This window comes from Sparus aurata, chromosome 9 (assembly GCF_900880675.1).
Source record: "Sparus aurata chromosome 9, fSpaAur1.1, whole genome shotgun sequence".
NCBI lineage: Eukaryota > Metazoa > Chordata > Actinopteri > Spariformes > Sparidae > Sparus > Sparus aurata.
The window spans coordinates 27,235,050-27,252,488 of NC_044195.1; the positions used below are offsets into that span (position 1 = coordinate 27,235,050).

The 17,439-nt window shown below is 38.7% G+C and overlaps 1 protein-coding gene across 8 annotated transcripts in view; it reads left to right on the forward strand.

The window, feature by feature from the left end:
• Nucleotides 1–17,439, forward strand: part of pard3bb (par-3 family cell polarity regulator beta b) — a 216,853-nt gene that overhangs the window by 39,935 nt on the left and 159,479 nt on the right. For 7 of the 8 annotated variants that reach the window (XM_030428573.1, XM_030428574.1, XM_030428572.1 and 4 more), the window contains 2 exons: nucleotides 2,735–2,888; nucleotides 9,302–9,396. In XM_030428573.1, the coding sequence (XP_030284433.1) occupies nucleotides 2,735–2,888; nucleotides 9,302–9,396 (249 nt within the window). Of the gene's footprint in view, nucleotides 1–2,046; nucleotides 2,155–2,734; nucleotides 2,889–9,301; nucleotides 9,397–17,439 lie in introns of those variants that run through there. The other variant, XM_030428578.1, reaches the window with a different exon arrangement.

The following is a 17,439-nucleotide window of genomic DNA, read 5'->3' on the forward strand; positions in this document are numbered from 1 at the left end:
ACACATGCTAATTATAAAATTAAAAGCGCTGGGGTTACGTAACTAAACCAAGGTTTTAAACCCAGAAAGGTGTAAATCCCTGCTGAGACAGAAGAGGGGGTAGGGGATTTGAAAAGGGTGTAGAAAAAGAGCAGGCAGTAAAAATAGTAGCACTAGAAAAGGAGAAAGTTGTGTGTTGATGGAAGACAGGAGTGCGAGAGAACATGAGCATGTGAGAGAGACATTGGTTGTGCTGAATAGTTGGTGAGATATAGATGTGTTGAAAGGTGTGATATAGTGATGCAGTTCTGCTCTCTGCTGGGAGAGGTAGGCTGGAAAGACAGCTCACATGGTGTTCAGTGTACACATTAAAAAACAGGATTGTGTACTTTTGAAAATTAAAGTGCATTCATATGCTCCTCAGATGGCCTGATAGGATTTATTCACACTGCGGGCATTTTCCTCCAATGTCAAGCTCAATGCTGGGATAATGTACTGTGATGTTGCTCTGTTATTGCAAGTCATGTTAGCTGTCTAATTTAAGCTAGTTGTTTTACCTTGAAATATGGTCCAATTTGCTTTAGATTGAACTATCCATTGTTGTTACAGTTGCTAATCAATCAGGAAGCAGTGAAATTACAACATTTTGTCAGATTATATACATTTCATAGGACTTGCACCCTCGTGCCGCCATATGATTATGGTTACTTTATGTTACTGTATATGGGCTATTGCTGTAGTTTTTGAGAAGAGTTGTGAAGAACCATAAAGAAGATATGTTGTGTACAAATTGATTTTTGTTGCGTACTTGTTGCTTATTCCTAAAGCTGCAAGGATATTGCTCACAGGTTTAATTCATAAACATAACTCTTACAACAAATATAAGTCAAAAGTTACAACCTAATACCATTTTACAAATTACATGTGAGCAACAAAATCATACTGAGTACGTGAATTATTACGCGTTTTCCCACCATCATCCAAACCTTTCATATTTAACATTTAGTCCAAACACTGCCATATAATCTGACATTCTAATCAGTCCTCCCAGTTGGAAACTGTTTTTCCAATTATCCCAACACTACATGAATGTGCTATAAGTGGAAAAAAAAAGATCAGAGGTATACAAAAGGAAATAGTTATTTTCCAGTACAAAACAAGAAAGACAGGACACAAAGGTTGTATTAATGTTTAAAGTCTATGCAGCTATTATATTGTAAAAAGTTTATTTGTATAATCATCTTGCGAACCTAAATGTTTCAGCGTCACTGGGAATCCTTTACATTTACATGTGTTTATTTGGCGGATGCTTTTGTCCAAAGAGTACAAATGAGGTACAACCCCAGTCACAGTAGATCAAGGAGAAACCTTCGAGAATAAGTGCCTCAACACTCAATTACATCTGACACAAGTGCAACAGGGCCTTTTCTTTGTAGGAAGAGTTAGAGAAGGACCAGGAGTGAGAGAGAGGGCGGGGAGAGAGAGCAATGAGCCTAATTTATCAAAAACCCAATGAAGAAATTTCCAGTGAAAACCTGCTTTAATCATCACATTGGCCTTAAAAGAACAAATGCCGTTGCTGGGCTTCTCTATACAAGCACCTGCATAAGCTTTTATTCCAAAGTGTTGGCATCACTTTGCGTTTTAGAATGACATTTTTATAATGTTGGCTGTTGTTTTTTGTTCTCCTGTGCAGAGGGACAGCCAGCAAATCACAGTGGCACCGACACAACTGTGCACACCTTAGTTAGTTGTGCCTTTTAGTAGCCTGCATATGTAACCTCATGTCTGTATGTTCCACACTTGTGGGTTCCAGTGAAGCAGGAAGCCTCTAGCTTTACTGGTAAAGTCCCCTTTCTTTGCTCTTGGGCACTATAGACACCAAACACACACACATGGATACACACACACATACATACAGGTCTATTCAGCCTTTACGTCGAGGCCCCTAGAACACTGTGTTGACACGCTCTGTGCTATGTTAGGCTAAACGCAGACTCAGTGCAATGCTCAATAGACAGGGATTCCACTATATAACACAGTTAGAGCTGGCAGGGTGTCGCATACACGCAAAGGGGACATACGAATGGAGGCAGTTGTAAAACAGTAGACACACACTCTGTCGCAGGAATGCTGGGCTCCTTAGACGTCCTCTATGGCGTCCTCATCCACAAGGTAACACGGAAATTGTGCGCATGTACAAATAAAGCAACGCAAACTTTCTTAACACAGTGTTGTCTTCAGCATTTCTTGTTTTATTTAAAGAAACCTGATCAGTTGGTGTATTGCCATCGTTGTCTTGAGATAAATGAGAAAACTGTCTTAAAGCTTTGTCTTGTCTATGCACAGCAACTGTAGTGCAATTAAACATCTTTTGATAAATGCAATGTGGTTCGAGTTTGAACTTTTTAAGTACAGATAAGACATCTGGTCACTTCTGTTCAGCTTTTTTTGTCTGTACTGTGTTTGCATTCATGTTATTTCAAGATTTTGTTTAATATGGTACTATTCAATGCAACAGAATGGAGCAAATTGGAGTGGCTTTGCTTTCAGTGTGAGTGGAGAATGAGTAGAGGGTAGCAAATAGAAAACCTGGAGTGACTGTGAGTGCAGTCATAATCTCTGTAATCCTTGAACATAATTACTGCCGCTCCACTCGGATCAAATATTGAGTTCATAATGGATGAAAAGAATAGAAGTAAATTCCAAAAATAATAACAAGCTACATTGTGTGTTTTTTTTGTCTTCTTTCTAGCTGATGGCGGTGTATGAGGAACAGGAAGCCCAGCAGAGGGGCGTGGCTAACACAAGCCTAGCCCCCAGCCCAGACCTCTACCAGTCTGAGCTCTCTGTCTTCCAGCCAATCACAGGAGGCGAGATTGAAGTGAATTCCTCAGCCCTCAAATCCAGTAAGTACTTTTTCATTTATTTAACTGTATATTTCTGTTGTTGGTGCCCAGCGTCACCTTTGACATGTGGCATTTTCGCTTCTTTGTACACAAAACCCACACCCCTAAAATCAAATCAAAGGAGATCTTTATGATTGCAGACAGACGCTTGAAGTGAGGTTTGACATTCAGAGCTACATTTTAACATTTGTGTGATTTACATGTTGACATTTGGTAGCTCTTCTTTATCAACCCACATGCTTTGCAGAAAGTTCACTTTTAGAATCTTTTAAAACCTAAAGAACGTAGATTAAATACTCTTTGCAAAGTTTCACAGATTGTACAGATAAAGATTGTTTTGCTCAACGATATGTGTAGAGATGTGTGCTGATAGTTGACTTGTTGATCACATATTGTTACCCTCACCAGTCAGCAACAGGTTTAAATTATTATTTTATTGATGTATACATTCAATGATTGTAATACAGCTTGGCTGTTAAAGAACAGTATTAAGTTGTGCTCAGTATTAATTTGTGCTCAATTTTGACGGCTTTCTGGGTGTTTTGTTACTTTTGGACTTGTACTTATGTTGGGGAAATAAGTCATTCAGAGCATCCCTACTTGCATATAATATAAATATTAATCCCAGCCACAGTTCTGCGCTCAAATATACAAAGCCATTGTTCTCTAGAAGGCAATGACAATAACATCAGGCTCTGGCATTTGTCATCACATCACAAATTTTGTCCCAATTAGACAGAGTATTGTGCCTATGGAGATAAGGCAGTCTATATTGACTCTGGCAACCACAACTGCTCTGTGTCTGACCCTGCTAGCTGTGTTAGACAAAAACCTTGAAGTATTTCCAGTACTCCCCTCCCTCCCCATTGCTGACTAGGCTGGGACTCTGTAATGAAGAAGCAATAGTTGTATTGCCTCTGTTTTGACTTTTTTCCCCACTCCATGCACCTTGGAAATATGTGAAGTAATCCCTACTCTGCCTCTGGGACTTGGTAATTCCAAGGTTTGTTGACAAATGTCCTTTAGGGAATCCCTAGTCTTACCTTTAAGGTGTGACCTGTAGGCTAGTGTGTAAACAGGTCAATGCCACAACTGATGTTTGATGAGAAACAGGTTCAGTGGGGCTGAAATTTGATGTGATTGACTGCAGGGCCAAGTCAGTAAGTCCCAAAACACCAGTGGATTGATGGCTAAACTGAGAAACATAAAAGAAAAGAAAATAAGGAATAATAAAGAACACATTTGACATGGAATAATGGTTTATTGGTCAAAGAATATGGTTAGTCTAGAAACCAAGCCACATGTGTTTTATGAACGATAGGAATGATGTTAACCTTGAATCCCAGTGCAGATAAAGGTCAGGACGTGATGGGCATTATTCTACAGGACAGTGATGAAAACAAGATGAGGGCAGCTGAATCGTTGGCAGCACTGTCTCTGAGATGCAGTGTAAGATAGGGATGAATGAGACAGGAAGTGTATGTGTAATGTCAGGCGGCAGACTCAACTCTGATGTTTGTGTCTGCTTACTGTTACCTGGAATAGACCTATCTGGATGACCTGTCTTCCTCTCTTTCCTGGTCCCTCTTTCTCTCCCTTCCTTCATCTCTTTTCTGTCTTACTTCAAGTCAAGTGGCAGTTCAGGAGAGGTGCTGTAGATGTGAGTGTGAGAGGGCTTAGAGCCGTCACAGCAACTTGTCCAAATTTAATTTCACTTTAACATAACAAACCATGCGAATGATGGATTGTGTGTAGCTACAGTTTGCCAAGACCTATGCATCACTTCCAGTTGCCTCCTGCTGCCAGCTAATCACAGATTCCACTTCCTTTAGTTATGAATTGTAGACTCTGTATCTGCTTTGTTGCACAGGCTGCACCATCCATCCATTTGAGCGCTTGACATTTAAACATAATCCGTCATGGTTGTTTTCAAAATGTCATTATATGTCAAATGAAGTGTGATAATTCTCCTCTGTCTATTATAAGTTGCATTCTAGCTTCTAGCTTTCATTATTTTTAGTTGTTTTTGGTGATAATATTAAAATTTCTCAGTCAATGTGAAGGATGTTAAGCACTTTATTGACCTCAAGGACTCCCACGCTGAAACTAAAATCAAAATCTTGTACAGTAGACTGTTGCAGCCATATTCTGTTCCTCTTTCCTTCTAATATTGCATACTGTATATATTACAATACTGTACTGCTGAGAGGAGAATTGAAATTTCAGCTTGTTTGACCTTCCTCAGTCGTAAGGGGCCTTAGCTGTATGATCCAGACACTGTTAAGACAGGAAGTTTAGTCTGTTTCAGTATGGTCGCCTGTCAGCAGAGATTTGCAGTAATGTGTGACTGTCATGGTAGATTAGAGGTAACGGAGCTCTGGAGACTATCAGTGTCAGTGTGAGAGGGCCAGACTTAGGCCTCTATCACTGTCTAATGTTTTGCCTCTGACTCTTACCGCTTGATTCTCTCTCACTGTCTGTGTCTCTCGCTCATAGTTCCTGCCTCAATGTGTTTTTCCTTTGTCTCTCCAAATCTTCTTTTGTCTTCTCTCATCTTTTTCTCTACACCATTTTCCTTTGTGTAATCACCTTCATTCTTTTCCATTATTCTTGTTTTTTGAACTTCTTTCATCGCCTTTTTTGAATTGCCTGTCCCACTTTTCTTGTATCCTTTGTCTCTCTACTTCAGAGGTTTTCTTTACTTGTCCCTTTTATCTACAAGCTCATGTGATGTTTCACAATCAAATCTCCATGAAGGACTCAAAAACAGAGGTATAGTAGTGCTGTTGAGCGCCTCTGTTCATAATTAGGAATCAAAGTGAAGTGAATGATCAGCATTACAATGGAAAAGAAAGGCCTTCTCACTGTAGTCAAAGACCACTGATCATATTGTTTTTTTGAGTTATTCCTGTGACAGAAATGTCAAGTGTCAAATAAGTTGCATATACAATGGCTGCAATTTGAGTATTCAGAGTAGGAAATGCACAGGTGGAAATCATAACATCGATGATTCTATCAAACGGTACAAGAGCTGCAAAGTGAAATATTTTTGTCTTGGGCCTGGGCAATATGGCTGATGTAGTTTGGTCGTGACTTCGAACATCTTATGTACTCCAGTAGAAGCAGGGAAGGTGGTAAAATATTTTTTTTGTATTTCCGGTCCAGTTTACACACAACAATGTTATGATATCTGACCGACCTAAAAAGAACCTGATTAAATGCCATACCGGCGAGCTGACCCGTCCTTTTTTGTGTCCTTTTTTATGTTCCTCTCAGTTCTCATTTTCTGACTCGCTCTGTTGTTGTCAGTGGTTCAACCAAACTACACAGCTGCTTGCGTATCACTCATAGCACCTAGGGATATGACAGTCTATTTAAATGACCCAGGGAGGGAGCACGCTTGGGAATTGTCTGTTAAAATGAGTGGCTGTTCGTCTGTCATTAGTAGCACGCTCCATTATCAAGGGATATGACGTCCTATTCGTTATGTGCTTTCATTATGGTTTGCACATAATGCATACACATGAAACCATCGAGCATTTTATTGAACTACTGTCTTATTGCTATTAACGATGTGTCTATTGCCAATACATATTACCGTAATTTTATCACCTAGCCTATTTTATCCCTGTTAGCCAGGCGTTACACTGGAAGTTAGCTGGCCTGACTAGAGTAAGTCTCTTGTGCGAAGTCTCTGGCACTTCGGAAACCTATGGGTGACATCGTAGTCTATCCACTATTTCTACAGCCAATGACTAGAATGCAGCCTCCTTAAATCCAGGGAAAGACAACATTTAATTTATTTGCTGATATTCCAATAACGAGAATACAAGACAATATCTAGTCGCATATCATGCTAGCAATACTATATTAGCTTCCATAGTCTAGGTCTATATAGTCATATTGCTGCAGGAAAACAGAGGATAATGGGGATCACAAGGTGAAAATTGATATTGCATTCTGCAAGACCTATCTGGTAAAAACAGTATTGATCACTAAATGCCTGCAGGCTAGGTTTGTCCCAAGGTAGCCGTTGATATCTATCTTAATGTGCCAATGGAAATGTACAGCATGTACCCTAATACAGTGGAACATTTTCCCCAGATGACCTCTGGATTTGTGTCTTGACAAGCCTGCTTTAGTCTCAAACTGGGAAAGGTGTTACACTGAAGCGAAATATAAAAGCATAGAATTTTATTATATTGGAAGGCTTCTTTAATTGTTGTCTTAACAATTGCAAAAAGACTTTTGTTCTTTTGTCATAGTTTTTATCATGCTTACATACTGCACTTTTTTTTTGAGTCTCTTTGATTATCTTGTCCTATGTTAGTCCCTTAATATATTTATTTATTCTTATGTGTCATCTTTATGTCTTTTGTCCTCTATCCATTTACCCATCATTCATTGCTTTCCTTTAAAGAGATGAATTAATTAAAGGGTTTCATGTAATCCATACCCCCCAGCCAGTCTTAAGAGCACCAAGGGTCCATTTTGTGACAATCAATATATGACCCTACAAATATCATTTGGCATGTGTTCTGAGTAGTCCACTCATCTAGAGGTTTCCTCCCCCCTAATCCCCACCTTTCTCATTTTATTCCCAGTGGAACTATAGAGGCTAACATGACAATGTTCTTAATGTATATATGGATTGATGGACTCTATGAATGGGGGTTGGTAGATTTAAGGATTGGCAGCTTGCATCAGATTGCGATAATACTTCAACTGATATATGTTATTTATTTTAAGAGCTTTCTGCAGTGTTGACTTTTCTCACCATTTTACTTGTTCTTCAAGCTCCAGCAGCCACACAGGCAATAGTGCGGTGTGCGTCATCCATCAGCTTCTGTTAAATGATGATTTTATGCAGTGGGCTGGTAAGATGTGAAGAGGAAGACACTATCATATGTTACCTACATGCACACCGAGATGTGCAAATCAGCCGCTTATTGGCCATTTGGACACATGAATGCCAGTGCGTTCACTGAAGGGATATAAAAGGAAGGGAGGCATACATTAACTTCTCACATACTCACGCCTTTCAGATCTGCTCCTAACAGACCAAATGAGAACATGGAGCGATGTGCACACACGTGCTGGCTGATGAGTTCAGATGATTAAGAGAAGTAGTAATAAAACCCATAGGTTTTACTTACTGTACATGGTGAATATTTTGGACTCATGCTGTCTTTCTCGTTGTTGTTATCTTCAGTCCCTTGACCACTAGTCATAACACAATATCACACTTGATTTCCTTTTTACAAGCCAAAACTGCTGGATTTATCTGAGTTTTCATGGAACTGGCAGTGAGCCAGTTTTGGCATCTGTTTGACATAACATGTTCTGCTGATGTCTTCATTGGCATTTAGATTAGAAAAAAAAACCATATTTATATGTCTTAAGTTTTAGATACTGTAGCAGCGAAAAGCTTGTCTTTTTAATATCTGGGGAATCTCCAAGAAATGCATTTGCAGACACATTTATATTGACATTTAAACAATCAATTTTAATGTCTTCAGATCATTTTACGATAAGCATTGTTTTTCCTCAAGACCAGCCTGCAAGTTTATTGCACTGAATATAGGGATGTTCTTGTTTTACTTTGAAAACACGCTTTGACTTGGACTGATGGCGGAGGCACTTTGCAGTGACAGAGCGGAAATTCAGTTTGTCAACCTAACAACATAGAAATATTCATCTTTCCTCTCTCTTTCTTCCTCATCGTGCTTTGACACTCGCGAAGGAACACACACAAACTCCTCTCTGTAGTGTGGCTCAGGGTCTGTATCTTGTCATCCAAAAGATTATTATTAGACATGAATTTTGCTGAACTGTGACTCCATCAAAATAGCATTAGCAATTTTAAGACAGTCACGTGTGTGTTTCTGTGTGGCTGTAGATTCTGAAGCAGTGCAGACGCAGACTTTCTCTGTTCTCACCATTTTTGCTTTATTCTTTCCTTCATACCTCCTGATCCATTAGCTGTCTGTTAGGAAGCAGTCACACTATGTCATTTTGGATTGACAGAGAGCCAGGTGCCTCTGCTTTTAACAGAGGAAACTGGAAGGAAAAAGAGCACAGCTGGAAGAAAGTAGCAGTCGTAAAAACACGAAATAATGTTTTAGAATTGGAGGTACTTCATATTTTTGTAGGTCAAGTTATTTTCCATCTACTAAAACTGCTATTAAGTTCGTGTTTGGTGGTCAATTCCTCCTGCAGATACATTCTATAAACAGAAATGAGAAAAAGTGGTTGATTTACAGGTTGTAGAACATCTACATTTTCACAGTTTTCCAGTGCATGCAGATGTATAAACACACTCATTTCTGCTTTTGTGTGAAGCCGTCTCTTCAACTTGTTCGGCTGCAAAACTACCTGCACATATCAGTCGTGTGTCTTTGTGTTTACCACAGACACCCCCCTGTTGGTGAGAAGCAGCAGTGACTCCGCCCTCGGCCCCCAGCCAACTGAGACCGAACCCTCCCTCAATGAGGACACCGCCGTGATGGTAAGACCCCGAGGCACTTAGACAGCAGGACAGCAACACAGAAACAGTTTGAAAGACACCATATGCAGATTGTACACACTAAACATACAGAGCAATTGCAGTGTATACAGTAAGAATATATATCCCAAGAACTTCTGTGAAGTGTTAACAAGTCTGTAAATGTGAGAAACATACAGTATGTCTCGGTGATTCCAAGCATACACATAATCATTTACTGCTATAGTTGCTTAGCAATGCAAAAGGATCATCATGCGTTTGTATAAAAGACATTGATTTAATTTAATACGACCTAGTATATTGAATTCTCATTAACATTAGTCAGATAAAACATTTGATCTGTTTTTGTGAGATATTGATTTAGTGATGAATCCTCACCTTTCCTCTGTGCTGTAATCTTATAAGCAGATCACCATGAAGAATACTAACCACATTAATACTCCTAAGGGGACAAACACTTCACAAGCCTTTCTTCTAGTAGGAGTCTGAGGCAACCCGCTGCTGGTAATGCTCAGCAAATTGTTGATATACCAGGAGTCTTTTCAAGTTTGACTGCCACTTATGCATTTCTTATGAGACTGACCAAACTTATCCGTAAGAATCAATAAAAACAATTGTTCCTTGTGTTGAAAACATAAATAAAAGGCAACTCCTAAAGTAAAACCTTAAAAGTAAAAAGCTAGCCTAAATAATTTAAGAACAGTTAGATTCTAATTTGTGTCACATATATATGACACATATACTGTACTTACTGTATATTGTGCAGATCTGACAACTTTTATTAAGATAATTGTTCTGCATATGACTTGAGTCTCTGATCTCTTTTATTACAACTTAGTAAAAGTACTGATAAAGCAAGTAAGAAATAACTTTTTTGTCTTTTTTGCCCCAAGTTGAGTTCTAATATAAGCCAGCAGTGGGTTTCTGAGTGCAGTCGGTATACTGAATGTGTTTAAGGGTTGAAGGTGAGCGGTGGCCAGCGGTTTCTACATGTTCTTTGTAATCCAGACATGCTTTGTCACATCAAACTCCACTAACAAAGATGGATGAATCTCCCTAGCCTTTCATTCTTTTTCTCCCACTCCTAAAAGGGCAGAGGGCAAACATCTTCTTTCTCCTCATTCTCATCTGCTTCCTTCTCCTATTCTGCTGCTTCCTTACTTCTGCTGGTCTTGCAAAAATTAATATTTTGGGTCCATATAGCAACACAAAAATGAACTTCTGTTAAATTTCAAGACTTGAATTTCTTTTGTTTATCGGATGTCATGTACATTTACAATATAACAATAACTTTCTTAATCCAGTTCAGTCTAAAACAACATCTAAAAGGGACTTACACATTCAGATAAAGCTTTAATGAAAAGACGAAAACGTTTTGACTAAAACTTTTTGAGCTGCCCAATCTCTTTAAATTCACTCTCTAATCTATACATTCTCTGATGATGTCAGTGCTCATTCTTAGTTTCAATTTTCACATGTTATAGGTGGTAGAAGGCAGGTGATCACATAATTATCAGCCTGAAATGTGACTCTCTTCTCTATGTCAGAGTAAAACTCTACTCTCCTACTCCATCCTTTGTTTTCCTCTTCTACTCATTCATCTGTGAAGTGATGCTTGTTATCCGTAGGTATAATACACAAATACACAGCCTGTCACTTATTTATTCAAACTACAGTCATGCACACAGATAAACATTGACTTATGAGAATGTGCTAATTATCATTATCATAATACAGTCTGCCAGTTGCACAGATATAGTTTTGTTTAGTTGTTATGATAGTGTAACAGTCTCATGCTCTCTGTAGACGGGTGGACACGGTTAATCCCTCAAGTTCACTGGTTAAAGTGTATCCTCAGTTGATTGGACTCATGAGTGGTGTGGCCTGTTCCCTTGAGATTGCTCACTGGACAAACATCATTTTATAGCCCGCTGTATTCCCCGTAGAACGACCTGTTTGCAAGGTTCAGTTCTTTGGGGGAATGTGATTGGTTCTCAGCGGTAGACAGTCTTGCTGCTTAATTTTGCTTAGGCTGGTGAAGTAGTGGTAGAATTAGAAGACAATGTTTTTCATAAGATATGTAAAGAGGGGCTTCATAGAAAGGGATGTAAACTTTGTACAAATAATATTTCATGTGACTACATTTGACAACAAAATGCTGGTTGTATTGTCTTGTTAACTGTTTAATCAACCACACAGAGTCTAATTTAACAGAAATGAAACCTGCATGCACTTGACACTAATAAATGTGTACTGCCATCACTAATCTAGGTACTTTTCCTTGTGAAATTTAAGCCAAAGTTTAGGAATGTAGATCCTGTTGTGCGGAGCCCACATTCCACTACTTCTTACGTCTCAGTTCTGTTTTCACCGCTCCTGTGGCTGTTCCATATGAAATATGCCTTAGTGTCAATTACACAGTAGGCCTGTCCAGACTGTGCATGTCTGGGTGTTTATCTGATGCGCCTGCATAGTAGCATGCATATATGTGACCTAAACCACACCAGCTGTGGACTCAGTCTCTTTATTACAGCTCATGCTAGCTTCCCAGATTTCCCTGCTGTTTCATTTCACCCATAACGTCTAAGCTTTGATCAGAACAATAGCTCTCTAACTTACATTAGCTACACAATGTTATGTTGAATGGCGATCACAGTTGACTGAAACTTAAACCGTCATAGCTTTGTAATAAAATGGGTCAACTGTGTGTCCAACATAGCAGTTAGAACATTGCTAACTTTTGAAGGAACAGAGGAGACCCAGAATTGAATAAACTATCTAGTTTCACATAACTCTGCTACCCTGGACATTCAAATTGTCCTCAAAAGAAATGTGGAATGGTTATTGTCAGTCGAGACAAAGACCAAAGAATGTAAAAAGCAATTTCAAATTTCTGAAAACTTCTAACATCATAAGCGTCAACAATCTCCCTCAACCATTTTCTCCATCACATCCTTCTCTCTGCTTGATGCTCATCAGTGCCTCGCATCTCTCCTCCGTCTATGCTTTTCTGTCTCACACCTACTGTTTCTGCAATAACTACCACCTGAGTGCTGAAGTGGTAAATGACTCTGTGACTCCTGTAAATACAGGAATTCTCTTTCTGTTTTTCTCTCTCCTCTTCATCATACATCATTTTCTCAGTCAGTGACAGTCATTTTTTGTGTTCTTCACTGTTGCTTGCTCTTTCACTCACTCATTCACACACACAGATGCACACACACACGTACACACACACACACACACACACACACACACACACACACACACACACACACCTACACACACACACACACACACACACACACACACACACACCCACACTCACTCACTCACTCTCACACTTTGCTCGCTCATTGGTCTGTCTCTTCTCAACCAGCCAGGTTCAGATAGAGGTAATGGCTCCGGGTAATTGTTCAAATTGTCACTTGGCCTTTTGGTGAGAGCGATGAGGGGAAGACAGTACTCTTCGAGCAGTAATTCTCTGTCTTTCTTCTCTCTCTGTCTTTTCTCCTACTCTCTGTCCCCTCCCTTTATTTAATTTCAATCCAGAAAGATTTACTGGTGCAGCTCTTCCGTTCTAAAAGTCAGCCACAAATAAGTACAGTAACCCACAAAATGTGGCTCTCCCCCCTCTGTCGCTTACAACACACACATACAAACACACACACACACACACACACACACACACACACACACACACACACACAGGGTTGCAGGTTAATCACAATGTACTAATCAGACTGGGAGTATTTGTTGTTGCCCAGAATACTACTGGGGCTAATAAGGCAGTACAGCGCTTATTTATCGTGCTACACCTGGGTATGTATGTGTGTGTGTTTACCTACGTGTGTGTCATGGCTCATGTGCAGTCTGTTTTTATCTTTGTCAGTGAAGCCATTTTGTATGCCTGTAAATGTGCATTTGTGCAGGTTTATATGTGAATGTGCTTGCTCTTTTGTGTTTGTATCTTTATTTTTCCCTGTTTGTGCCTTACCCATGTCCTGTGTGTACAGTGAGAGAACTGAACTTATATCTTTGAGACTGCCAAATTAATCTGACAACTATGCCATGACATAAAAGGAATTTACTGTTGTGCTCATGATGTGGTGTTGTTTGATCCCTACTTAAGTAATTCATCTGTTCACTCCAACTACATTGTTTGAACAAAAAAATAGAACATAAAGATAAATCACATCATCATTATAAATGTTATAAATGATAAATGAATAAACATTTTTGAATAGGCACGTTTACGTTTCCATCAACCGGCAACTGGTTTGGGGCAAATAAACTAGTCCAAGCAAAGGGTAGCATCACCAGAAATAGGTAGAAGTATAGTAGAAGTAGAGGTTGCCTACTAGAAAGCCAGTTGTATACCAACGTCAGATAAATCTCACTTGTTTTGGCAGATTTTTTAATGTTTATTATAGCTGCTGGACTGTGGTCTTTGGTCGGATTTTACGCAACAGTACAAAGGCTGTGACTTGATATACATCCTCAATTGTCTCTCTCCCCTCCACTAACAGAGAACTACAGTAGCTAACATTAGTTTAGGAACAGAGTCTGCTCATGTAAACTAAGAATCGGCTTCAAGGAAATTACAGAAGTTCCACAAAGCCCCTTTAAGTTTGTTACATGTAAATTACAATTACTTGAACCCTGTAAAGAAGTTACAAGTAATTTTAGAGTGTTAGCTATGATCATTACAATCAAATGAACTAAATATATACAATAGAATGATTATTGCTTTTGTTTACTTCCCTGTTTAGACCTCTGGCCATCTGACTAGTATTCATTGAAACCCACACTCTCTTCCATTCATCAGCCACATCCCCAGAGATATTTCAAGAAAGATTACCTTAGGTCTATCACTTTATTCAAGACACACGCACACACACACACACACACACACACACACACACACACACACACACACACACACACACACAGGCAGATACACCCAAACTTTCCTGCATGCATTACTAGTAATTTATCATACTCACTCCAGGGAACACTTAGCTTGATTGGTTATTCTGTAATTAGTAATAGCACTAATAGTTCACTGTTTTATCCACTTTTAGCAATTATTAGATTGGACAGAGAAGACCCATTTATTATAAGCATAGTTGTTCAAGGTAGGATTATCCATCATTGAGTTAAAATGGAAATCCTGCTTCTCTGTTCTCCAGTTTTTGGAGGGCCACTAATGCTCACAAGTATCGATTAAACTGTCCAAGGTCGGCAGACTGATGCATTATTTTTTTCCCCTGCATTTATCCTCAATGTATTTCTAATACATCTTTGTCATTTAAATTTGGTAAGTTTTCTCTATTAAAGTATCCAGACTTAAATAATTGTTTCTGGTGAGCTTTTCCCTCTTATGCCGAAAAACCTCTTGATGGTACTTTGTTTGTGGTACTTTACATTTAAATGCAGCATAATTATTAATTTCTAAAAGCATGTTTAGCTGACAGAGCTGATCAACCTTGAAACACATTTGTGTTTAAGAATTTTGCAGCAGCCTCAATAATCATTTTTTATAAAAGGTGCACAATGGTGCTAGTGTTGAAAAAAAGGTTATAATGTAATTATGTGAAAATGACAGCCATAATTGCTGTATTTGTGTAATTGATGGTCACATGAGTAAGTTGACACGTTGCCATGGAGATGAAAAAAAGGTTTTAGCTCTTTCAGGCAAAAACAATAAAGAACAAGAGACTTTCCATTCAGTGAATGTATCTTTTGCCATAATTCTGTATCTTTGATATTATAAGGTTAATATGAATAATGAGATGCATTTATTCGTTCAGATTCATTTGCTCGTTCTAAATTACCCTTTGATAAGTAACATACGTTGCTGCCCTGTAATTAATATGCTGCTCTTCCAAAGAGAGAGAGACTATTTCTAGTTGCAGTTATTAAATGAGACGTACGATTAAGCACCAAAGACTTTCCAATTAATGTACGAGTGGCTGTTGTTATGACAAAGAGGTTAGGATAATTAATGTTACCTGTCATCTTGCTGTAATTAAGCTCACATGTCAGCATCTGCAGCTAGGCCGGACTAATTGATTTCCAAGCTAACAAATCCCAAACATATGGTTATAGTGTCTGCAGTCTGTCATTCACTGTCGAGCCTCAGCTCACCTCCATTGCACTCCTCCAAAGTCTGCCTCTGAGTTCTTTTCATCCTTTTTCTTTTTCTACATCTTCAGCCATTGTTTAACCCTTCTCTGACATCTTGCCCACATTTTCTCTCTTCATTATTCATCTGTCTTGCTCTCAGCTTCCTTGCTCTAACTTTCCTTCCCTCTGCCCTTCTCTGACAGGTGGTGTAGGTCAGATGGCAATAGGGTGAGAGGGCAAAGGTGAAAGATCATGTTAAGAGTCCATTAGGGCTTACTACTAACATTGAGCTGTATTGACCCGTGTACATTTGGTATCTGGTCACACAAACACACGCATACTCAGAACATGCCTGAGCTCAGAAACCCAAATGTATTTCTGAACATAAACAGGCATAAGTAGATAGGGCTTGGGCAATGTGAAAATTTATATCACATTAATCGACCCATCTTAATATTATATTATCGACTTTCGGTTAAATAATAAATATATTTTTGTGTTTTATTTCATACTTTATTTCATTTTATTTCTATTCTATGTATGAGGAGTATGAACAGTGTCAATGATTCAGTTCTTGTCATAGTTCTCAGTCGTACTTTGTGGTTTTAAAAGGTAAATCCACATATTTTACACATTAAAATGCAAAAGTACTCAAAAAGCAGTACTGTAATTTTAGTGGTTCCAGAGAAATCTGCATGTATTCTGATAAATTGCCACCAGTGCAGTCACTCTGTGGAAACTTGCATTGTGGGTAATATAGGCGTTTTTTTTTTTTTTTTACATTTTTTTGCTGTGTCAATTTGTGAATCATGAGTAAATCAGTGTTACATAAGTGCAATGCTAGACCAGTGGTGTATGTTTCAAAACCTGGTGCCTAAATTACCCACAATGCAACTCAAACACTGAAAGAGAAATCAACATTTACGATGATGATAATGTGCTAAAAAATTCAATGGAGATGTACCATATTTTCCGGACTATTAAGTCGCTCTGGAGTATAAGTCGCATCAGTCAAAAAATGTGTCATCAAGAGGAAAAAAAACATGTATAACTCGCCCGACTATAAGTCACATTTATTTAGAAATGTATTTCACATAATCCAAGACCAAGGACAGACATTTAATCTGGAAAGGCAAGTTATTCAACTACACGAAAGCACACAGAACAACAGGCTTAATAAGTGTCTGGTATGTTAACTTAACACATTAACAGTTATTCAGCTACACAATAGCATAAAGAACATACCTGGGAGGCTGAATTAGCTAAATTTACATAGCAAGCCAGCTAGTCCAACAAGCAAGTTACTGGTAAATTGCCACAGTGCCTTCTCGCAGCCGTAGACAGTAATGTTTACTCCTTGGTTTATGTCAGTCAGTATGAATTAACATTTAAAAACATGTTAAATTATATATATTTTGATATATAAGTTGCACCTGACTATAAGTTCCAAGACCAGCCAAACTATGAAAGAAAGTGCACCTTATAGTCTGGAAAACACGGTAGTTTTTTTGTATGTTAACAAAGCAATTATCAGGAACGTGTTTTACGTTTTCAAAAGAATAAGATAAAAACCCTCCTCAATGATTTGCTTTGAAACTCAGAAGCGGCACCTTGAGTCTCTGTAGACCAATTAAATTAATACTTCTTCTTGGCTGTGTCTGAAAACTGAATAACTATGAACTAACTCTCTGAAAGCATTATAAGCTTATCAAGGATTCCTGATACAGTGTTAACTTTGTGGTGGTACGTTGTTGCAGAAGCATGTTTACTGCCATCCACTCAGGAATGCCACTGTCACGTTTCGGGTATTAGATGATTCATCACCTCTATACCGTTGGGCATGTCACCATGTCCCTGTGGAGCTCACCTCTCTGTCTCTAACACAAACACACACACAGAAACACACTTCACACAAGC